Source organism: Nicotiana tomentosiformis, chromosome 7, assembly GCF_000390325.3.
Source record: "Nicotiana tomentosiformis chromosome 7, ASM39032v3, whole genome shotgun sequence".
Classification (NCBI taxonomy): domain Eukaryota; kingdom Viridiplantae; phylum Streptophyta; class Magnoliopsida; order Solanales; family Solanaceae; genus Nicotiana; species Nicotiana tomentosiformis.
Genome location: NC_090818.1, coordinates 4,325,812 through 4,349,588, shown reverse-complemented (window position 1 = coordinate 4,349,588; position 23,777 = coordinate 4,325,812). Strand labels below are relative to the sequence as shown.

Below are 23,777 nucleotides of genomic sequence, written 5' to 3'. Positions count from 1 at the left end.
CCCCAAAACAGTGTCATATTTTCTATAATAAGGCAATTTTATATGATAAATGAAATAGTAGTATTGTAAGAAAAAGACCAAAAAAAAAAAAAAAGAGTATCTCATATGAAGATATAGAAAGGGCAATTTGGGAAAATATTAGGAGGTTACGAACTCAAGGATTCAAAGTCCAACCAAAGTAAAGTGGGGATTCCAGCTGTTGTCATTTGGCATTTTTCTTCCTACCCAGCGCTTGACTGACTAATCATTCATCAAATCAAACCCCTCCTAAATACTCTCCAAAACTCAAAATTAAATTGAATTAAGTGGTTGTAGTAGTTTAGAACAAAAAAACAAAACTTAAGTAAATAAAAACACCCTTCTTTTTGCATTTCTTGGTCTTTACAAATTTTCAGTGTCACTTTTCTACTAGTCATCACATCCTCATACTACTGCATTTTCTAGAAGGTTTTGCTTACATAGTCCCTTGGGATTTTCTTGGAATATCCCATCAACCCCAGATCAGATTTTTGCAAATTTAGCCATTTTAGATTTTGAGGCAGTTGTTGGCAATTGAAACTGACCCCTTAGTAGAGTAAAGAAAAGATTTTTACTGCATAAAAATCTGATCTTTAGTGGGTTTTAAGTGATTTTGGATAAATGAAATGCAAATCTGTTGTTAAGGCCAGATTTTGATTGCATAAAAATCTGATCTTTAGTGGGTTTTAAGTCATTTTGGGAAAGTGAAATGCAAATCTGTTGTTAAGGCCAGATTGTGATTGTCTAAAAATCTTATCTTTAGTGGGTTTTTTAAGTGATATTTGGAAAATGATGTGTAGATGAAATGCAAATTATTTGTTATTAAGGCCAGATTTGATGGGTTCCTGTTTCAGTATTGAAGAAGATGAATCAGAACTGCACCAACATAACAAGCCAGGTTTCTTTTTTTTCCTCATTATTCTTATTTGGTGTTATTTTGATAGTTTTGTTATTTGTCCTGATACTTTGTAACAGAATGTAAATTTAAAAATTTTAAGTGACCAAATAGATATGTTTGATGGTCCTTTGATTAACATCAATTCTGGTGCATTGACTTTATTTTTGTCATTTTGATCTGTTTTTTCTTGTGATGTTACTTTTGGAATTCTTAAAGTATAGTCAAGTTACTACTATTAGTGTTGCCAATGCTGCTAATCTCAAGATAGTTAAGGCTTTCTGATTGCCAAATTTGGAAGTTGGCAGTCTGATTGGAATTTGGATGTAAGTAACCATTTGGGAATAGCTGCTTGGACTCTAAATTGCATTTCATTGCCACTTTACTTGAATCAAAATTGACCTAATTCATTGATTAGGGGAATTGCTTTGACCTTTGAGATATTAGACTTTGTGCCGATTTTAAGCGTAAAACGGACCGTTTTCCAAGCTGCCATTTTATCTTAGACAGTAAGAACTATTGGCTAAACGGAATCTCTTCAAGATCACTGCAAATGATGTAATGCATAGTCTATTACTTGATGTAAAGACAAGACTTTTACTGCTTTTGTAACATGGGATCTCCTAATTGCAAAGTATAAGAGTAAAAATTACTACTATATCTTATGTTAAAGAGAATCAAATGTGAACAGGATATTTGAGGGATTCTGTTTTTTTATTCTTCTTTTTCTTTTACTTCCAGTTGGCCATGGTGTTGGTGCATATCCTACCAAGTCAAAAAATCCTGTAATTCCCCAGAGTACTAATCGTGATGCTAAAGACACTGAAAAGGCAAGCAGCATTGTGATAATACCCAAAAATCTCAAGGACCTGCGGCAGAATCCCGGGAGCAGTGATCTTGATATCTTCACATATGAAGAGATGAAGTTGTCTACTAAGCACTTTCGACCGGATAAGGTTCTTGGAGAGGGTGGATTCGGCATTGTATACAAAGGAATTATTGACGAGCATGTCAGGCCAGGATACAAGACGACATATGTTGCCATTAAGGAGCTTGATCCAGAAGGTCTTCAGGGCGATAGAGAGTGGCTGGTACGAGTTCAACTTATTGACTATTAAACACCATAATGCTTATTTGCAGATTGCGTCTCTATGGAATTGAAGCATGGTATTCTAATGTCATTGGATTAGTAAAAGGATTTTCGTAATATCTGCTGAACTAATAAAACCAGCAGATCAGTTCTGCATCAACTTTACAGAATTTTGGGTTACTGAAACTACCAAAATGGGGGGTTGACATATAGATTAGAAAATATTGTTGTTGTCTCTATTATTTACATTCTCTTGATATCTCTTTGTCTAGTTTGATGTGTTGTTGAAATAGTCATTCACCTCTCTTTTCCCGCACCTCTGATGGATCCTGCCTAAAATGCAAATAAGGGAAGGTAGCATAAGGTGTGTCTATGGAACACACAATTGCCTGATATATCTCCAGAAACTAGATTTAATCAGCAATTTTAGGAGAGGTTCCACACATTTTTATTTCGAAGCATAATAGTAAGTTGATTGTGGGCTGTGACCTTCTATTGTGCTGTGAGTTGTAACTTTTTTTTTTCCTTCAGCTTTTTAGGTACAATTGTGTTGTCTAACCAAAGAAATTATGTAAACAAGTCTCCTGAATGACATAATCTTTACTAAGAATGAATATTTACAACTTGTTTGAACAATAAAAGAAATTTGCCATATCAAGCAATTTATCCGAGTTCAAAATTGCCCTCTCGTCTTTCTCTTTTCTCCAATATCCAATATAAAGAGGTCAGTTCTCCAGCTTTCTGATTTAATATCATAAGAAGTGTCGTTTTGGTTCATTTGTTTTGTTTTCTTCCATGGGTTTCGGGCGTTTCTTGTCTTCCTATAAATTTCTTTTCCGAAAGTTTTCTTTCTCTGTTTTCACTTGTCACTTATTCCTGTGTTAATTGCCGTTGTCTGTTTGTCTAGCTACTCAAATAATGGTCGACTTTTTTCTGTTTCCTTTGTGATATAAAGACCAAATATTTTGTTGTCAATGGACTCTTAGATGCCATCTAATATATCTTACATCTCAACTGCATACAAATTAAAAGTGACATGTTTTTGAGAGTATGCAAGACACGATATGTAAAGGTCTTTGCTAAGTGTACACTTTAGTCTGCTGTTTGATAAGAAATTTGTCTTATGAACCAGACTTGCCAGGATACACTCAACTCACGTTCTAAGTAGCTACAAAAGTTTTCATGAATGTGCAACAAGTTCGACGACACTGTTGTTCAATAGCATGTCAGTCTCTTATTTTTGACTCATTTATGTGCAGGCAGAGGTGAACTACTTGGGGCAGCTTCGACATCCAAATCTGGTGAAGCTGATTGGATACTGCTGTGAGGATTACCATAGACTATTAGTTTATGAATATATGGCATCTGGCAGCCTGGAAAAGCACCTTTTTCCAAGTGAGTACTCAGTACCCATGTCACTCCATGTTGATGAAGGCTAAAGAATTGCATTTCTTGTTTCCCAATCCTTATTTAATGGATCAGTATTTTCAGTTGTTTGTTCTCTATGGGAATTTGCTCTTCCTCTCTTCAACCATGTATTGTGCTGTAGGAGTGTGTGCAACTTTAACGTGGTCAAGAAGAATGAGAATTGCTTTGGATGCTGCTAAAGGGCTTGCTTTTCTTCATGGAGCTGAAAGGCCTATAATATACAGGGACTTCAAGACATCAAACATTTTGTTGGATGCGGTGAGTTGTCTTTTCCATGATGTACTTTTCTTTCGAGATCCCTTCTGGTTGGTTTTGTGTTTGTGGTCTTCTTCATTTTCATTTGTTAATAAGAGGCCCTAGAAAACTGGTATTTGGTACTTGCTGAGAAAAAATATGGGTGAAATTAAAAGTGCTATGCAATCTTTGCCTTTGTTTAAATTTTGATGCAGGAATTTAATGCAAAGCTTTCTGACTTTGGACTTGCAAAAGATGGGCCCATGGGAGATCAAACACATGTATCAACTCGTGTAATGGGCACTTATGGCTATGCTGCTCCAGAGTATGTCATGACCGGTGAGTCTTGTGGTTGCTTGTTGCACAAATTAGGCAAGCGCTAACCAAAGCTTATGAGATAGCTGTTTGCTTTATGCGGTCGCTTATTTGGTTCAATATGTAAAGCATCTTCTGAGCCTAGCAAAGAACGACAGTTAAACACATTTTATGCTACAATTCCTCTTCAACCTTTATAAATGAGTGGTTTGGCTTTTTGCCTATCTTTGTGAACACATATAGCATCAATATCTAGTCCATCTGCCTTCCATAGCTGTTTACAGATACTGCCATTTGAAGACCAAAGTATTGAAATTCTTCAACGTAACTCATAGCATCTTCCCTATCCTCTTTATGCAGCCAAAGACCAAAATGTCATACGCCTTACGGTTTATGCCTTCTGTGATCATCTTCATTTTTGCTTATGGCTTGTGTTTATTCTGTTTATTGTTGTTGAACTAAGATGCATAGTTGCATTATTCAGGACATTTAACAGCCAGAAGTGACGTTTATGGTTTTGGCGTTGTCTTGCTTGAGATGCTCATTGGAAGGCGAGCGATGGACAAGAGTAAACCTAGCCGGGAACATAACCTTGTAGAGTTTGCTCGACCTCTCTTGAATCATAGCAAGAAGCTTTTCCGGATAATGGACCCCAGACTGGAAGGTCAATACTCCTCTAAAACTGCATTAAAAGTTGCCAATCTAACCTATCAATGCCTAAGCCAAAACCCGAAAGGAAGGCCTGTCATGAGTCAAGTCGTTGAAATACTTGAAGCGCTTCAACCACAAGATAAAGGCGAAGAAACAATTCTTATGAGTGGAAGTGGCAGTGTCACCTTGTATGAAGCTAAAGCAAACCCACTCAAATGTGAAAGTGAAAGGGAAGCTGATGCAGCGCAGAGGAGTAAACAAACAAATGGAAGAAGCAAGAGCGAGATACCAAAGGAGTGTGACCTTTATAGCCCTTCTCCTGATCTTGTGCTCGACGTGGGATCAGTTTCTTCAAGAAGTTGAAGCTACCAAGCAAAAGCTAAGATGAAGCTTGTGTTGTACCAAATGCATTGAGCAAAAATTCATCTTTATTAATCCGCATTACATATCTTTTCTCTTAGCATTCCTTCATTGGAGGACTTATCTATACTTGGAAGACACTTTGTTTGTCATTCCGCGTCTTTTTTATTATGTTGTTCTGAGGAAATTGCCTTAGCTATGAGACATTTGGTGATATTAGGGAAATAATAAGGTCCCTCCGAAGGAGGGTCTGGCATCAAGCATCATTTAGACCAAATATATTGCTAAGACCTTAAGTTTTTGGAATTCTTTCTTTTGAATGGAGTCTCTATAAGGAAACCAAGAAAGTCGTCTGAGGGATTTGTTTCTGTTGTTAATGAGTAAAGCTAGACATGACATGGTCGTTACATCCAATCAAACCAAAAAATAAATTAGTATATCAAATTGGATTTTTGGTTTTGGTACAGATTTTCATTTGAAGAAGCTCGGATCCTCAATGTACCAGGTTGAACAATCAAATCAAGTGACTTGTTTCTTATTCATTTAACGAAGTCCTAACTAAAGGGAGCTTCTTATAATTTTTCTTTGCTGCTAACAAAGATTGGAGAAGGAAAGACATGAAATAACTGTTCAATTTCAACTGTACAATGTCACCTAATGAATGGTTGACATCTATGGCTGATATGTCTGACGTTCCAATGTTTAAACAGCATTTTCAAGTAAGCTTAGAAATGAACAAGGAGATCACAAATTCAGGAAACGGTTTTGATGCTAGAAACTTGAACCTTTCATTCTACAGCCATACTTCAGGTAAAGTTTTGAAAAGTTTTAAAGAAAGAAAAGAGTCTTTCCAAGCATCAAGATTCATTTCCCCACATCCATTCTCTGCTGCTTTAAGTCTATAAGCCTGCTTCCAAATTCAAGCACAGAATATCTGCAACCTTTTTGGCATGTTATGGCGCATTTTTTCCTGCAATGAGAAACAAATGATGTTAGAGTGAAGACACCTCTATGAAGAGTGAAGAGAAACAGAAGCAACACGAGGTTCTCTCTAATTCAGGTAATCTAATAAACACAAGCTTTTGCATTGCAGTGTCATATGTAGGGCCTCGTCAACGGCAAAATCATATTGTCCTTCCATTCTCTAGAAACTTAAAATACAGGAGTTACAAATAGGGGCACCACCATGGAATGAGACTTAGTACAGTATGCTACAAACTTGGGTTCACCACTTCCCCTGGTTTTTGAGACCAAAAACCAGAACAGTGAAACCTATCATCAATTAAACTTCCTTCCCCACATGACCACACTCTCCTATCCTAAGAGTTGCAGGTTCTGCTATCAACTCGTTACGTTCTATGTTCATAATATGCATCACATGCCACAATACCAGGACTTAAAATGTAACTAACATTATGCACGTCGCTTCTTCATGCAAGGATCTATAACAATAAAGAAAGGATCTTTCTGAACAAAATCTCATATGTACAGATACACATAATAATATGCATGTATATATATATATATATATATATATATATATATGTTAATGTTGTTCTATCCTGCCCTTTGCAGCAGGTAGAAGTAATTGATTAGTCAATAATTTAAGCTTCTGACTGGAGACAAATTTAAATAAGAAAAAGACTTTTCTTACCCCAAATCTGGTTTAAAGTCATTGCCAACTGCATCAAAGATTTTCTCTCTGCCGGGGTAGAATATCCACCATTTATCGCATCCTGAAATGCAGAAAGAAACTCCCGCCTTGCTTTTGAAGAAACGGCAATGCAATCTGGTCCATGGACGGAACTCAGGTCCACCACCTAAGCTTCAGAAAAAGTACATCATGAGGCTAAAGTCCAGATATATTTCGAAAAGAATTTGTCTATGAGCCAACCCCTACTAGCTTGGGATTGAGGCATAGTTATTTTTACTTGTTCATGAACGAAATACATCATTATGTAAGAAGTAATCAGACTAACAGGTTTTACCATGTCATACACTCAGAATTGTTGCAAGTTGCAGAACAAAAAGGCAGTGGACATGTCATCTAAGTCGTGTAAGATACAAAAGCAAGATGAGCAGAAACTTATGGAATAAAACGGAAGGAAGCTCTCACAAATTTGGCATAAAACATAACTAAGGCAGAAGAAGGGAAAGTAATTTGACACAGTATTCAAACCCTACTTATGACAAAAAAACTTGTCTACCTTCAGTGAGAAGCAACCTTTTTTCCTAATTAAAAATTGTTTGTGCATTTAAAGTTTCAAGAACAAGGATAACGTTAGTTTAAAGATTTTGATAACCACAAGATGCACTTGCCTTTTGCAGCCAGGGAATTATGTTATTCACATATGTTTGTTCACAGAAGTACGATGCCAAAGTGGCCAAAAGATCACTTGTGGTCTTCTGCGATAAATTCTCCAGAACCGGACCTGTTGTATCAATAAGTTCAAACAAAACAAGTTCATCACCAGAATAAAGAGCTTCCACATAAGCAGAGTCTACATCCCCTTCCAACAGATGTTCTTTAACAACTCTCCAGAGGTTGTTCTTGACATCTACATGGTGTTGTTTGGCATTAGTTGTAGAAATCCTGCTGAAGACATCATTGTTTCTCCTCAATTGACCTCCATGAGTTCCCTGTCCACTATTTTTGTGAACTCCTTTTCCAACAGGATATCCACCTTGTTTTGCAGCAGGATCAGTCCACATATCTAGATTTTGCTTTCTAAAACTGCTCGATCTACTCTTCACAAGTGTCCTTTCCTCTTGAACATCCATGTCTTTGGTGGGCAGTAGCGGAGACTTCCTATGATGTATATCAACAGATGGCCTTGGGGTGTACGTGGAGAGTCTTGGGGAAGCAACAGAAGGACTTCTTTTCATAAATTTTGTTGCCAATGGATCAGGACATCTCCCTCCATAAGAAAGTTCACTGGCCATTCTATCAACCATGCCTTCAAGACCGGCCACCTTCATTTGCATCATTGACAGGTTATCCACTATGTTGGTTGTGAACTCCTGAAAATATCAGTTACAACAGGGGGACAGCCAAGTAACAGTAAGTATTTCAAACACTAACTCAAAAGAATATGGTGGCTATGAACAAACAAAACTGAATTTCAGAGGAAAGGGAAAGAAAGAAAACAGAAATAATTGAACAGTGGCATGCAGGTGAAGGAACTGCGGCCTTGCTATTATCTGATATCATCTGTGTGCTCAAGTCTTTTCTTTACAAGGCAAAGATGGATTTGAGGAAAGAACAAAAGAAAAACCCATTCTTCAACAAATGTTTTGTTTCACATATTATCTAAGCAGTACTCCATAAATACATAATCTTAGTCATAAGTTAAATCTAGTGAGAAGATATATTAGCCACAATAACCGTAAAGATCATATTTATTGCTCCAATATCTACAGGAAACCTCATACTTTGAAAATAGACATACCCAGACCTCTTTGTTTATCTTATCATTTCTATCATCAACCGAACATGTTTTTTGGACAATGCACCAACTGAACATGTTATACATCATATAAAGAAACTTAATAAGATACAAGCATAATGCATATACTGAAACTTCTTCTCTACCTTTATAAGTGTGCATTTGAGAGGACATTTTCTAGGAAGTTTAGTTCTTGGCTTACTTTACATATTACAGATTAAGAGCATGTGCTGTGCCTTCCACAAAATGGCATGACGCAGAAAGGTTGGTTCTCATAATACGTATTGGTTGATCCAGACTAACACAAAAGAAATGTTAAATTAATTACCTTTAATAAATCTAGTAAATTGGATTGCTTATTCTCAATATCCAAGAGTTGCTTTCGGACAGATAACATTTCTTTTGCTACATGAGAACAGCAGCCATGCAATTTTTGAGAGCTCAATTCAGTAGTTGTTGAATCTAAGCTTCTTCGGTCCTGCGTTACATCAAAATATCGTTGTTCCTCAATACTGATTTCTTCAACTGCAGAACGCTGACTTGTTCCCAGTGGTGTACCCAAACTGGCCTCATCAATTATCTGGATAGAACCCATGACTTCTTTGCGTTGAAAGTTATCAGGAAACAGATTTGACCCAGAAGAGCACTCCTGTTTGTCATCTATGTGCACATATTCATATTCAACATCATGAGAACTTCTAGTCTCAGCACTTTTTTCAAATGCCTTCATAACAGAACTACCCTCTGATTCTCCATCCCTAACTTCTGGCATAAAGATCTTACGTGTTGTCGGAACTGCTATCTCCACATGCCACTCATTAGTTCCGCAGTGCTGAGGCTTTTCGACATGGTTATGGCCTGCTTTTCTCAAAGAAAGGGGAAGCTTGTTTCTAGCCGAGTCACAACCAAATTTCTTAGGTGTGGCATCCTTCAGTGTTGACTCACTGGCACTTGTTATATCACCATAATCATCTTTATACCGATTTTCTGCAAAATACAAGCTATTATTACACAAGTCACCAAAAACAAATATTAAGAAAGTCAATTTTCAAAATTACTGATGTAAATAACATGTAACTGGTAAACATGCCGGTAATATGGCCAGCCCAACAAGGACAGAAGCAAGTCTGAGCTGAAACTAGATCAACAGTTAGGTTTAAAATCCAAGGGCTCAAGAACCATCTTAATTTAACAAATAACATAGCTCAAGAACTAGAGCACTCAAATCGGCAACTTTAACTGCTTAGTTGTGAGACAAATCAACTAGGTTATCGGACATCACAAAGCATCATAGTAAGATGAGTAAAATCTGCACCAACTGAAAGAAATATCACATCAGAGAGCACCGAACATCTTACCTTTTATGGAAGAGCCTGCTTCAGAAGGTTCAGATGTACCAGGGCCGGGAAACCTTTTCCACACGTGTAAAGCCTGCAATGCTGAGTCCCTGACTGGTTTCACCTGAACAGAGCACATAAGGTTTAATAATTTCAACTTTCATATTAGACAACCACAATATAGAATCATACCACATAGTTCAATTATGCATTCTGGCTGCATCACTTACCTTATCAAATCGACAAGATTCGAGGCTCCGGATGCTGGAGGACTTGAAAGCACTGAATAATGCTCCACCAGTTGAAGCAATGTCCCCTAATGCTGCACATGCAGCTTTTCTTGTTGCCCAATCGCTGTTCTTGAGTGCTTCTTGAATGCTAGCCATTGCAGTTGATAAAGCACTATGTGTATTGGCACCACCAGCCTGAATATTAGAAAAAATGTGAAAATTTGTCATCTTTGTCGGAAATATAAATCACCCTAAGCTTGCAAAACATAATTTAAATTTTAATTAGGTTATACTGCTGAGACTAATTCCCAAAGGCCATTTCCTCATTCTTTTAAGGCGCCAACTATAAGCAAACATATGCTGCACAAGTGCGAACACAATAGGATTACACTATGGTGTAAACTGGAACATTCTTATCCTTCAAGTCGAGCATTGATATGACTAGTACATATGCGCGACAGAAAATTTCAAAGATTCAAAGAATTTGGCACAAGATAGACCAACCTGAATAATGCTTCTATTCAATTCAATAACAGCTGGCTTTGCCATGAAGTGTGGATTCTTAAGCAACTTCACAGTTTTAGCCAGCATCTTCTGCAAAATGGCAGCTGGAGGGTTCTGAATACTGTCTATGACCCGAGCCAAACACAGAGCTGAACCAGTTTGCACCTGCTTATTTTGTTCTCCCAAGGATTCAAAAATAGGTCTCACTAGCACCACAAAAACTCCATCATTGTCATTGTCACCTGCAACACTGCTCATTTTAGAAGCCAAAATTCCAACAGTATCCACACAAGCATCTCTTACAACAGTATCCGAGTCCTTGAGACGCTTAACAATGCTGGATACCATCTTCGCAAGATGTGGAACAACAATACTATCATGGAAGTTGGCTAGCATGCCCATCAACCGGATAGATTCCTTACGAACAGCACTTTTCTGCTCCGAATCAGTATCCAATATACAGGATAGAAATGGAGCAACTCCATCTGGGGTTAAGCATTCAATTATTTTCTCTAGCTCTTCAACTCCAAGTCGGTAAGTATCCCTATCTGCAAGCTTGTTCAGCGCAAGAACCACACGTTGTTTAAGCTCGAAAACAACATGTTGGCTGTTCACCCTGCTGGGACCTCTTCCTTTCACCATATTCACATGTGTCTTCATCTCTATTTGCCTGCTCATTCACCTCTCCAAGAGTAGAATTCCAGCATTTCAAAATTGTAACCCATGATTTTGCCCTTCAATATTCAAATAACAGCTTGTTAAAAAAAAAATTCAAGTTTTTCTCTCTTGCTAAACAATATAACAGCTACACCAATTTTCTTTGGTCAAAGTCATTTTCATTTTCAAAAATTTTCTTGGGTCAAAGTTTAGTATATGATCAACAATGTCGTAAAGACAAGCAGGCAGCCACTAATGTTTTTCTCCACCTCAAGCCCACCCAGTAGACTATAAAGAGAAAAAATGAACAACTGTTTTTAAGATTCCACTTTGTTTTACACTTAAAAAAACAACTAAAAAGACGGACAAGATCACACAAATGACTGAACTTGAGCGCATTTTGCGGAATACATAATGCAAACACTCTATAAGATTATCCAACAGTGGCGTGTGCACTAGTAGTTAATGAAGTCGGATTAAGAAACCATGGGATGCCAAGGTTCAAATCTCAGCGATGCAGAAAATGCTAGTGATTTCTTTCCATCTGAATAAAGTTTGGTAGGCGGAATTACCCAGCATTTCTGTTGGTACAGTCAAGGTGAGAGCAAGCTGGCAGAACACCAACATTATTCAAGAAAAAATAAAAAAAATCAAAAGAGTCCGCATTCTCACAGCAACTTAGCATAAACTACAGCAAGCAAAAGCAAAAAAAAGTACAGAAAGATGGTTATAGAGCTAATAGTAATAGATTGAGGGAACTTACAAAAGAAGTAGAGCATCTTCAGTCTTCACCAAGTACCAAATGTTCAAAAGCAGAGGGAAAAAATCTAACTCATAAAACCTAGGGTCCCTGGAAAATAAAAACTACTCTCTCTCAGTTGACAACATTTTACGGTACACATTAAAAATGTTAAAGTAATAACAACGAAAATCATCATTTAAAGTTCAAATTTTAAATAATAATAATAATAAATAATACTCCAATAACTAGTGAAATGGCAAAACGTTACTGGATATAATGGAGGATATTAGAATGAAAAAAAAGTTGATGATCAGGGGCGGATGCAACTATACCATCTGAATCCACTACTTTCTACTCAAAATATAATATTTTGCGTAAAAATAAAAATTCACTAAAATTTTAATAAATATTTCATAGATATGAACTTATAACGTTAATAAATATAATTGGTTCGATTTTAAGATCCGTTTTAGAGCTTAAATTCTGAATTCTTACCGTGGTGAGTAAAAATATACCTTGTAATTGCTGGCTAAAGTAGGAAACTGCGAATTAAAGCTGTAAAAAATGTTCCCTGCATGTGGACTGTTGAAACATTGGGAATAAAATTAATTGAACACTACTAGTTGTATAATTTAATATTTGAAATTTACAAATCTCGGTGATAGAGAAAGTGTAAGGAAAGAACCCGTACAAACAGAGTGAGAATGCGAAACTCTGAAAAGTAATGTCAGAGAGACGCCGGAAGTTGGAGAACACGCGCGGCGGAGAGCGACGGTGCAGGGTTTTTCGGGGGTTTTAATTGAGTGGCTTTTTAAGTTTTCGCGCTTTGCCTTTGGTTTTCGAATTCAGGGGGAGCGTTTAAAGAGATGGGACCCACTTCATCCGACTTGGCTGTCTTCTCTGCTGCTTCTCCCGAGGTTAATTTTGCTCTTCCTTTTTTGTCTTTTCCACTTTTGAATTTTTAGAAATTTGAATTTAAAATACTTTTTATATCAAAGAAACACATTTTTCAAAAATTCAAAAAGAAACACCTTATATATTAATCCTCCAGATTTGTTAAAATAGATAAGAATTCCCTTTTCAGTTTATAATAATGAATTTTCTTTAGAATACTTTGATATACTCATCTTTTTCATCTTTCTTCATTTTTTATTTTGGCACTCTATCTCAACCTTGTTTCATTTTGGTACTCCAACTGTATTTTTTATATTTCATATTAACACAAAAGCTGAAACCAATGCAAAAAAATATAGCGCGTATGTATACACAAATCTGAGGTGTAATAAATATTCAATTAAATGTTGTCACCTGATTTTTTTCATCCTTTATTTCATATAAGCTTGAAATTTGAAGTGAATCCATGTCTCAAAGGAAATTATTTTTTCATGATAGAATGGATATTTGTTCTTGTGGATTTTAAGTTGAACCAAAATTATCATGGACATCAAAAAATTTGGGTCGGGTATTTTAGTATTGATCTGTTTGATAAGGATGAGTAATATTTAATTGGATATTTATTACACCTCAGATTTGTGTATACACACGCGCTATATTTTTTTGACATTTGTTTCATCTTTTGGCGTTAAAATAAAACATAAGAAGTAGAGTTGGAGGGTCATAATGAATCTAATTTCTAATATGTCAATGGATTTGACAAATTTAATGTGGCTGTATGGTGTTTTAATTTCAATACAATTACTTTGTAAAGTTTTCCTTAAACATTCACTCATTTAAATCGACTGAGTATATACTTTTGTTATCAATGGCTCTTGTGATTCTACTCTTTCCATTGTATTATTGCAGACTATTTATCAATAGTGGCGAAACCAAAATTTTCGTTAAGGGATGTCAAAATATATAAAAATAAATATATCAGAAAATTAAGGGGGGTCAATACATAATATATATACATATAATTTATTTTTTTACCTACCTACACAATATATTTTCTCCACGAATGGGTGTCATTTGACACCCCTCCTTATAAGGTGGCTCTGCAACTGTTTATGGATACAGATTGTAAAGTATTTCTAAAATACTAAAATAATAGCTGAAAAGTCAGTTTAATGAAAAAATAAAACATCACTTCGACAAGTTACATAAGCTACACGGAATATCGATCTTGCAGCGAAATTTCTTGTACACACCTCTTGTTCACGAAAAAAATTTTACACACTCAACTTTTTAGAAGTGTGTCTAAGACACACTACTTTTATGCTTGACTAATTTTTCAAATAACGTGAAAGACACATCCTAATACGGGCCGTGACATGTGTCATTGACATTAAAAAGAAAAAAAAAATAGAAATTATAATTAAAATCCATCTTCCCATTTTCTATCTTAAGCACAATTGTTGCTGCCAGTCTGCCACCATAGTTGTTTGTGAGAAAGTTTCCAACAACACAAAAATTCAACCACACTATCTAGACAACTAGCTAAAAATAATCGAGCAACAAATTGAGTTCAACAACCCAATAATCAACAAGACCCAATTGAATTTACAAGCTTTTTTCGATACCCCAACAATGGTGGATTCTAAATTTTTTTACCAAACCTTCAATACTACCGTTAAAGTTTTTAAATCTATCACAAATAAATGGTTTTCATAATATTTAGACAATAAACCAACAAAAATCATTCAATTTAGATATAAAATTTTATGTTCTTTCAAAAATTCTATTTGGGGAAGAAGACGGGGGGAGGGTGGTCTTAGGAAGAAGACCAGAGGGAGGGGGAGGGGTTCCTGTGGGGAAGGGAGACCAAAAATGAGATTTTTTACGGACTTCACGCATTTTTTTGTGTGTAAACGCGCAAGTGATATCTGGTCAAAAATAATGTCTTAGACACACTTTTGAAAGGTTGAATGTGTAAAAAGTTTCTCGTGAGGAGATGTGTATAATAGAGATTTTGCTACAAGATTGATAGTAAACTATGTATTCTGCCACACAAAAATGATATAACAAACAATAATGTCTAATAGATAAATAGAAAAGGTGTCATATAAATTGAACTTGATGGGATACTCGTTACATCATATTCTAGAATTGAGTAAATATAAGGCACATAATAATGGTAGAACGTTACATTGTTATAATTTTTCTGTGACTATTTTGAGCATTAAACGCTGATAGCAATGTCGCCATAATTTTGATAGGAGATAAAACACAAACGTTAAAACGTAGACTACACATAATTAAGGAAAGTTGTTTTTTCCCAATTTATGTAAAATATATTTATCAAAAAGGATATTTTATGACAGACAACTTTGATACTGAAATTAAAAAAGTATAAACATTAGGTGACAAAAAAGTTACTCAACTTTGCCTTAATATTACAGAAAATGACTTTAACTTTTTCTAACCAAGTAGTTACTCAACTTGGCCCAAGTATCATAAAAATATCTCCTTTGGATAATAGTAATTTAAAGCACATGAAGGATTACATCTTGACTCGAGTTCCCTGGATAATAATTTAACAATGTTCTTGTCACTACATTATAAACTTCAAGAGCACAAATATATTTGTAATATCTTCCAGAAAAAAATAACTGGCAGTTAAAAGAAAGGACCATCTTCTAATCGATTAAATTTCATAAAATGCAAGGACCTACAGTCATAACTCATATTGTGTTTCAAGATAAAAATTTGCTCTCTCAACTCAGAAGCAACTCCAGGTTCTATACCAATAGCATTGCAGGCTTTAGCCGAGAATGGGGAAGATACGCGTAACATGCTCCAGTGGAACACTATCAGCAGTATTTTTCTTAAGCTCTGGATGGTTGAACTCAGTGCGAGGAAGCGTGATAAGTTGGCCCTTACCCTGACCTTTCTCAATAACCCAACCGTTATTCGATACTTGGTGCTCAAGGAACTTATCCAGTGAAAGACCCTCAATGTTGATTGCCTGCTAAGAATTAATTATACGGTGAGCTGCAAAGCATGTCATAGTGATAGAAGAAACTCGAGGGACTATCGGGTAAATTCAACCATCCAATTCAACTTCTCAAGTTTCTCCATTCAAACTCATACTAACAGATTCATCTTATTGTTTTGCAAACCATATATTTATCCAATGATTAAGATTTGTGAGCCTTCCAAATTCTTTCAGGTGGTTGCACAAGTAAATATCAGAATAGATAATACACAAGCAATCATGAAGAAAAACATACCTCTGCAAGAATTGCCCTTGGAACCTTCTGGTAGGTTATTGAAAGGACATGAACAGCATATGCTTGAATTGCTTGTTCAAAACCTGCAGTACATATTTTCTGAATATAAACATCATTCATTTATCTATACACCAGCAAAGAGGGTGGAAACACCTGAGCAAAGGCGCATTACGATATTCCCTGTAAATTCTATATGTAAAAGAAGTTATCCTAATTCAAAATCTCAAGATTATAACGAAACTTTTTTTTTATTGTAAAAAATTATGATAAAACTTCAAGCTAAATCTACAATGTGTAACACAGAAGGAGAAGCAGGAGACAACTACCAAGAAAAGAAATTTGTTTTGATGAGCAACAAAATAAGATATTTATAAAAAAAAAGTCAACATTATGGGCACAAGTCTGAGTTAGCCAACATATAAATAATACAAGAGGGGATCAAGTCTCGGCAAAAGTCCATCTCATACTATTTTTCTCCAACATTTCTATTCAAGTTTGTCCCAGAAAGTATTCACTTTCATCAAATACAGAACTGATTTTGCATTTGCAACGTCCTATATCTGCTTGATATAAAAGAGGTATGGTTGGCTGTTGAAAAATCAGGAAACAATAGTAGTTTGAATGCACACATCAAAAGCAGTTTCTCTGAAAAAGCTGGAAGTCAACAATTTTATTAATTAAGTTGGAAGTTAAACATAAATAACACAAGGACAATACAATTGTGCGATCACGGAGTTTTCAAATGCAGATACCCAAATCATGTAAATCTTTGTGTTGAAAAGAGCACAAAGATTTAGGTTGGACCAGGTCTAAATTGTCAGGGAGAAACACTCATGTATGTTAATGGCTTAAACTTCCAACACAAAGTAATCAGTAGTAGAATAAGCAATAACAGCTATGTAAAAGGACACAGTTTGAAACTCAAAATCCCTCCACGAAACTCCTGTTGTTTCCTCAGTTCTCTTCAAAGATGTAATACGTTTTTAAACTTTAAAAAGTTCCTCATTTTATCGAGGCCTACTGCTATTGAACAGTGTGGGGGCAAGGCGAGGATTAAAGAATACAGGGACAGAATACCCAAATCACGTGATCAAAATTTTTTTATTGGTAGATCGTGTGATCAATATAGGGGTTGGGAATATTAGACACTATATTTCTTTCACTTTGTTGCAGTGTTATCAAAGGCGAAAAGCGCAAAAAAGCTCTAAGGTCTGTTGGGGCTTTAAGCGCAAATAAAGCGTGGGCTTTAATAAGAAAGGCGCAAATGGAGAAAAACTATGAATATGTATGTGTAGTCCAAGACTAATATTTATAAGCATGAATACCAAATATATGGATAAAGAAATTGAAGAAAATTTGTAATAAAATAAAATATCAATTGTTTATTGTCGCTTCTTCAGGATTACGCTCATTGGCAAGGAAAAGTATGCCTTGGAGCCTTGATGAAAACACTGAAGCGCCCACTAAGCGAGGCAAAGCGCTCAACATGTTTTGAGCCTCGCTTCAGGGCTTAAGCGCGCCTTTGATAACACTACTTTGTTGTTAAAAACAGTACAAAGATTTAGGCTGGGCCAAGTGTAGAGCGTCACAAGAAACACTCAGGAATATTAATGGCTTGTATCTTCTGCATTAATTTATTACAAATTAATAGATCAAGCAAATTGAGCTAACTAAAAGGAAATGGTCTGAAACTCAATCCTTCCATGAAATTCCCCTTGTCTCAACAGTTCTAAGCATGTCTGCACAGAATCTATACTTTTTTGTAAAATAAATAGGTTTTTAAGTAATACCAGGGACAACTTCCACTATGTGGCGGCTCTTTGAAGCTTCATCCCAAAATTGACGGAACCTTGCAGTCTGGAAAAGATGTGTTCACTTGTTCAATAAATCATTGATATAAAGAGAACTATCAGCAATCAAAGTATGACATACCTCCAAGTAGTGTGAGAGAACAATTAGTGTCTTGAATTGCTCTTCCATTTGCTGAGGAGTGAAATGAGTAAATCATTATGATAAAAAGGATAGTATCTGCATCTTACACAGTTGAAGATTTATATCCAGATATCAAATTGTGTTCTGCCTTACCTCCCCGAAAGCATCATATGACCACAACAACCACAAAAAATAAGTAAAGAAAATTAAGGAAGGCGAAAAGTGCAGCAAAAGTTGGTACATGAAAGTGACCATCAGAACATAGAGGATACCAAACAACAACAATGCCTTAATCCAGACTTGTTGGGTCGGCTATATGAATCCTCAAATTCAATATCCATTCTGATCCATATGGATGCATTTCACAAACAAATAGGAAACTGTACTAGCTAAAATTTTGAAAAAGACCAACAGAAGGAAATGGACAACTTCTTGGGAAGACAGTCTTTACAATCTTTATATTTGTAGATATCTTTTCACAGATCAGCGATCAGATCTCAGACATCATTATATATCTATTTATCTGTTTCAGACTTTAGCTGATTTCCTCATCAAGGCAAACAGAGGACATTTCTGACATAATAAAGCAACAATCCTTCCCAAATCCCCAGCCCAAAAATAATGATGCAATATACTTACAATCTAGTTGGATACCATAAGAGACAATAAATGAGTACTCAACATTAGGCAATCAAAAGACAACGATGAGTACCACAAATTTGGCATCCAGAAAGAGACAAAAGAAGGAATTATGTCGCTAACCGAACCACTTACCTCACTGAAGATCTTTTCGGATTAAAGACTACTATTAACCTGACAGACGATCTTTTCGGGGTTTTTTCATTACAAAATCATGTTGATAACCAACTCACTAACTTCCCTTATTGTATTTTTTTAATTAACATAAGCAATGAAACTACTAACATGTTGTGTTCGCCATTAACGGATGGTTAAATATTTCTGGTAACAAGAAGTAGTAGTAATAGCACAAAATTATACATAGCAAAATCACAATGCATATTCACCAAAGCGTAAGTCATTAATAAAGGCAATGTCAGAGATAAGTACCACTCGTTCAGGGATAAGGAAGAGACAGAGGCTGAAATCTGGAGCTGGCATTGCCATTAGGGCCTATTTTTTCCAAACAAATAAATAAATTACATAACAACAGAGGCAATTAGTAATGTCACAGGATACAAGACAAATGAACTTTATTGCACCTTAACCAAAATACGAGCAACAATTGGTGTACTCATTCTCTCTGGCTCAAACTGCACAAATAAAACTCAAAATATAAGTAAAAAAAGATTGTTTTTTTAGCACCAAATTAAATTATTACTTCTTAAAATAACGACACAAACCTGATAAAGACGAAGAAGGCAAAGGTTCGCATCCAGATTGTATGTTTGAGAAGAAACCTAAAATTTACATTGAAATTACTCAATCAGAAACAAAATTCCAAAAACAAAAACTGAAAAGCGGATAAAAACCCATTAAAAAAGATCAAAGTTTGGAGTCATTAGACTTACCTGTTCGTTAACATAGTTTTCAAGATCAGGGAGGATATCTGGATTGTAAGGGTTAACGGCAATGAGCTGCTCTACAGTGACAGCCAGCTGTGACTTTTGGGTAGTCTCCTCTTTCCTCATTTTTTTAATTATATCTGCGTTTTCTGTATGCTGTCTTTGGAGGAAAAACCGAATATGGGACTGAGAGGAGGAGCCAAAAAGGGGTTGAAGTTTAGCTGAACTGAGGTTTTAGGGTTAGAGACGGCGAGAGAAGAAGACTGCTGGAGCGAGTTCATTCGTTTTGTGTTAATGACTGATATACCCTTCCCTTTTTTTCCTGTTTTTTCAAAAACAAAAGTAAAAACAACAACATAAATGAAAATATTGTTATTGTTATAAATATATTATATTATGGATTTAGTACTCCGTTGTAAATAAGTTTCCTGAAGAATCTTATACATATGATACTCCGCCGTAAATATATTTATATATTTAGTACTCTATTGGAAATAAGCCTCCTGAAGAAGTTTATCCTTTCGGTACTCCGTTATGGATAAATATTACCCATGGTAGAAGATTATCTATATCTGGCACAATATCTTAGAGTAGCAGCTTACATTGCAACTTGCAGCAGCAGCTTACACAGCAGTTTGCAGTAACAGCTTCCTTTTTTCTATAAATAGAGGAGAATTCAGTTCATTATTTACATAAGTTTGAAGTTTGAATAATATATCAGTTTTCTCTCTATACTTGTCTTTACTTTACTGTCTTTATTTTATAACACGTTATCAGCATGAGACTCTGCCATCTCGAGAAAATACTTTGAAAGTATCAGAGGTACGAACTTTCTTTTTCTAAATAATGTCAAATCTTTCTAAACTTGAGTTTGTAGCCCTGGATATATCGGGCAAAAGTTACATGTCTTGGGTGTTTGATGCCGAAATTCATCTTGATGCGATAGGTCTGGAAGATACCATCAAAGATAAAAATCAGGCATCAAACCAAGACCGTGCCAAAGCAATGATATTCCTACGCCATCACCTTGATGAGGGCCTGAAAATGGAATATCTTACTGTTAAAGATCCAGTCATACTGTGAAATAATTTGAAAGATAGATATGACCACCTGAAGATGGTCGTTCTTCCACAGGCACATTATGATTGGACTCATTTAAGGCTACAAGATTTTAAATCTATTAGTGAGTATAATTCTGCTATGTTCAGAATTATTTCCCAATTGAAACTATGTGGTGACAATATTACTGATCATGATATGTTGGAGAAAACTTTCACCACTTTTCATGCCTCGAATATGCTCCTGCAACAGCAATATCGAGAGATAGGATTCAAAAAGTATTCTGAACTTATCTCACATCTTCTTGTAGCCGAGCAATGTAATGGGCTATTAATAAAAAACCATGAAAGTCGACCTACTAGTTCTTGTCCATTCCCTGAAGTGAATGAGACGAACTTCCACCAAGCTAAGCGTGGAAGAGGACGTGGCCCCAGTCGTGGTCATGGCCGTGGTCGGGGAGGAAACTCTAATCGTGGTTATAACAATGCACCAAAGAACCCTCCTCACCACCAGTAGTGGAAAAGAAAGGAACAAAAGCATGAAGCGGTTCAAGCAGCAAAGCCAGAAAATGCATGCTATAGATGTGGAGGAAAAGAGCACTGGCCACGTACATATCGTTCGTCAAAGCACCTGGTTGAGCTGTATCAAGCCTCCCTGAAGAAGACAGAGAAAAATGCTGAAGCAAATTTTATTTTTGAAGATAATTTAGACTTTATGCATTTGGATGTAGCCGATTATTTTGCACTCCCATAAGGAGAAACAAGTCATGTGATCGGTAGTGAATCTGTAAAAATATAAATATTTTAATTTTTGTTGTTTGTAGTAGACAGTATGGTTATGTAATTATTGTACATAAATAAAAGTTATGTTTTGAAAATGATGTTTACTATCATATTTATTTTGTTTATGTCATTTTGAAGAATATGAATAATCCTCAAATTATGTTTGGATCAAAGACCAATCATGAAGATATTTGTGTAATTGATAGTGGAACAACTCATGCCATATTCAAAGATCATAAATACTTTTCTTATTTTCATAAGGAAAAAATTAATGTTTCAATAATTTCTGGTAATATATGTTTGATTGAAGGCTCCGGAAGAGCTACTATATTTCTGTCTAAGGGAACAAAACTTATTATCAACAATGCATTGTTCTTCTCCAAGTCCCGAAGAAACTTGTTGAGTTTTATAGATATCTGCCGAAATGGGTATCATATTGAGACAATAGATGAAATGAACGTGGAATATCTTTATATTACAAAGAATATTTCTGGCCAGAAATGCATTATAGAAAAGTTATCAACTTTATCTTACGGCTTATACTATTCAAAGATTAGTACAGTTGAAGCACACTCTATCGTAAACCAGAAGTTTACTGATTCAAATACTTTTGTGCTTTGGCATGGCCATTTGGGCCATCCTGGATCAATAATAATGAGACGAATTACTGAAAATTCGAGTGGGCATCCATTAAAGAACCTGAAGATTCTTACAAATGATGAATTTTCTTGTGATGCTTGTTATCAAGGCAAAATGATCACTAGACTATCACTAATGAAGGTTGGCGTTGAATCCCCTACCCTTTTAGAGCGTATATATGGGGATATATGTAGACCTATTCACCCACCAAGTGGGTTGTTTAGATATTTTATGGTCCCAATAGATGCATCTTAAAGATGGTCTCATGTGTGCCTACTATCATCTCGCAACCTGTGCAAAGCTATTAGCCCAGATAATCCGATTAAGGATACAATTCCTAGATTATCCTATAAAGGCTATTCGTCTTGATAATGCTGGAGAATTCTCATCTCAAGCTTTTGATGATTATTGTCTATCAGTTGTGATAAAAGTTGAACATCCCGTAGCTTATGTTCATACTCAAAATGGCCTTGCAGAGTCATTTATCAAACGCATGTAATTAATAGCAAGACCACTACTTATGAAAATAAAATTGTCCACTACTGTTTGGGTCTATGTTATCTTGCATGCAACATCACTTATCCGTCTTAGACCGATACATTATAGTAAATATTCTCCGTCACAATTAGTTTTTGGTCATGAACTAAATATTGCCCATCTACGAATTTTTGGATGTATTGTATATGTGCTAGTAGCACCACCACAGCGCAGTAAGATGAGCCCCCAAAGAAGGTTAGGAATATATATTGTATTTGAATCACCCTCTATTATTCGCTATCTTGAACCATTGACGAGAGATTTATTTACCGCTCGATTTGCAGATTGTTGATTTGATGAAACAAATTTCCCACAATTAGGGGGAGAGAAAAAGGAAATCAAAAGTAAAATTGTGTGAAAAGTTTCATCATTATCTCACTTTGATCCACGTACCCCAGAAGATCATCCATTTACAGAATATAGCAAATCAAATGCCAGACGCATTTACTGATTTGAAAATGATAACTAAATCGCATATCCCTGCAGAAAATGTGCCTATCCGAATTGATGCCTCAGCAGGATCATCTACTATCATGAGAGCTAGTGAACCTAAAGCACGCCTGAAGCGTGGTAGACCTTTGGGTTCTAAGGATCGAAATCCTAGAAAAAGAAAATCGACAAATGATCAAAATAATATTATGAAGGGATCTCCTGAAGAGACCCAAGATCTGATTAGTTCTGAGATTCATGAAGAAATCAATGAACCTGAGACTTAAGTGAGGAACTTTTAATAAGTTCTATTGGCGATGGGATTAATTTAAATCGATCTAAAATAGTAGTGGACAATATTTTTGCATACAATGTTGCACTTAACATTATGCAAGATAGTGAGAATCTTGAACCCCGGTCTATCGAAGAATGTCGACAAAGATCTGATTAGCCAAAATGGCAAGAGTCAATTCAATTGGAATTGAAGTCACTTGCTAAAGGAGAGGTCTTTGGACCAGTAGTCCAAACACATGCTGGTATAAAGCCAGTTGATCATAAATGAGTTTTTTGTGCGAAAAAAGAATGATAAAAATGAAGTTGAAAGATACAAGGCTCGCGTTGTTGCACAAGGATTCTCACAACGTCATGGAGTCGATTATGAAAAAATATATTCACTAGTTATGGATGCCATAACATTTCGATATCTCATCAGTTTAGCCTTACGTGAAAGGCTTGAAATTTATCTAATGGATGTGACTACAGCTTATTTGTACGGGTCACTTGATAATGAAATTTACATG

At 35.7% G+C, this 23,777-nt stretch overlaps 3 protein-coding genes across 5 annotated transcripts; 1 reads left to right on the top strand and 2 right to left on the bottom strand.

Moving 5' to 3' along the window:
* The first annotated feature begins 226 nt into the window (after positions 1–226).
* LOC104110604 (probable serine/threonine-protein kinase PBL17) lies at positions 227–5,297 on the top strand. Of its 2 annotated transcripts, none has more exons than XM_070181249.1 (7): positions 227–697; positions 846–916; positions 1,655–2,004; positions 3,263–3,398; positions 3,553–3,689; positions 3,881–4,004; positions 4,465–5,297. In XM_070181249.1, exons 2-7 carry the CDS (start codon positions 856–858, stop codon positions 4,992–4,994), a joined length of 1,338 nt encoding a protein of 445 aa, XP_070037350.1. In that variant the 5' UTR covers positions 227–697; positions 846–855; the 3' UTR covers positions 4,995–5,297. The 2 variants fall into 2 exon arrangements, with proteins under 2 accessions (XP_070037350.1, XP_070037349.1); XM_070181248.1 differs by having other exon boundaries at positions 227–780.
* A 312-nt stretch (positions 5,298–5,609) lies between these two features.
* LOC104110606 (TORTIFOLIA1-like protein 2) lies at positions 5,610–12,796 on the bottom strand. Of its 2 annotated transcripts, none has more exons than XM_009620133.4 (10): positions 12,599–12,796; positions 12,403–12,489; positions 11,929–12,015; positions 10,509–11,242; positions 10,005–10,199; positions 9,796–9,898; positions 8,766–9,424; positions 7,311–8,012; positions 6,646–6,811; positions 5,610–5,961 (listed from the first exon to the last, which is right to left on the bottom strand). In XM_009620133.4, the coding sequence occupies exons 4-10, from the start codon at positions 11,184–11,186 to the stop codon at positions 5,945–5,947; spliced, it is 2,520 nt and encodes an 839-aa protein (XP_009618428.1). In that variant the 5' UTR covers positions 11,187–11,242; positions 11,929–12,015; positions 12,403–12,489; positions 12,599–12,796; the 3' UTR covers positions 5,610–5,944. The 2 variants fall into 2 exon arrangements, with proteins under 2 accessions (XP_009618428.1, XP_009618427.1); XM_009620132.4 differs by having other exon boundaries at positions 12,423–12,489.
* Positions 12,797–15,297: 2,501 nt separating this feature from the next.
* On the bottom strand, positions 15,298–19,805 carry LOC104110607 (eukaryotic translation initiation factor 3 subunit K). Its single transcript, XM_009620136.4, has 8 exons — positions 19,538–19,805; positions 19,370–19,426; positions 19,229–19,279; positions 19,077–19,139; positions 18,009–18,059; positions 17,867–17,933; positions 16,077–16,159; positions 15,298–15,811 (listed from the first exon to the last, which is right to left on the bottom strand). Exons 1-8 carry the CDS (start codon positions 19,655–19,657, stop codon positions 15,608–15,610), a joined length of 696 nt encoding a protein of 231 aa, XP_009618431.1. The 5' UTR covers positions 19,658–19,805; the 3' UTR covers positions 15,298–15,607.
* Positions 19,806–23,777: the final 3,972 nt, after the last annotated feature.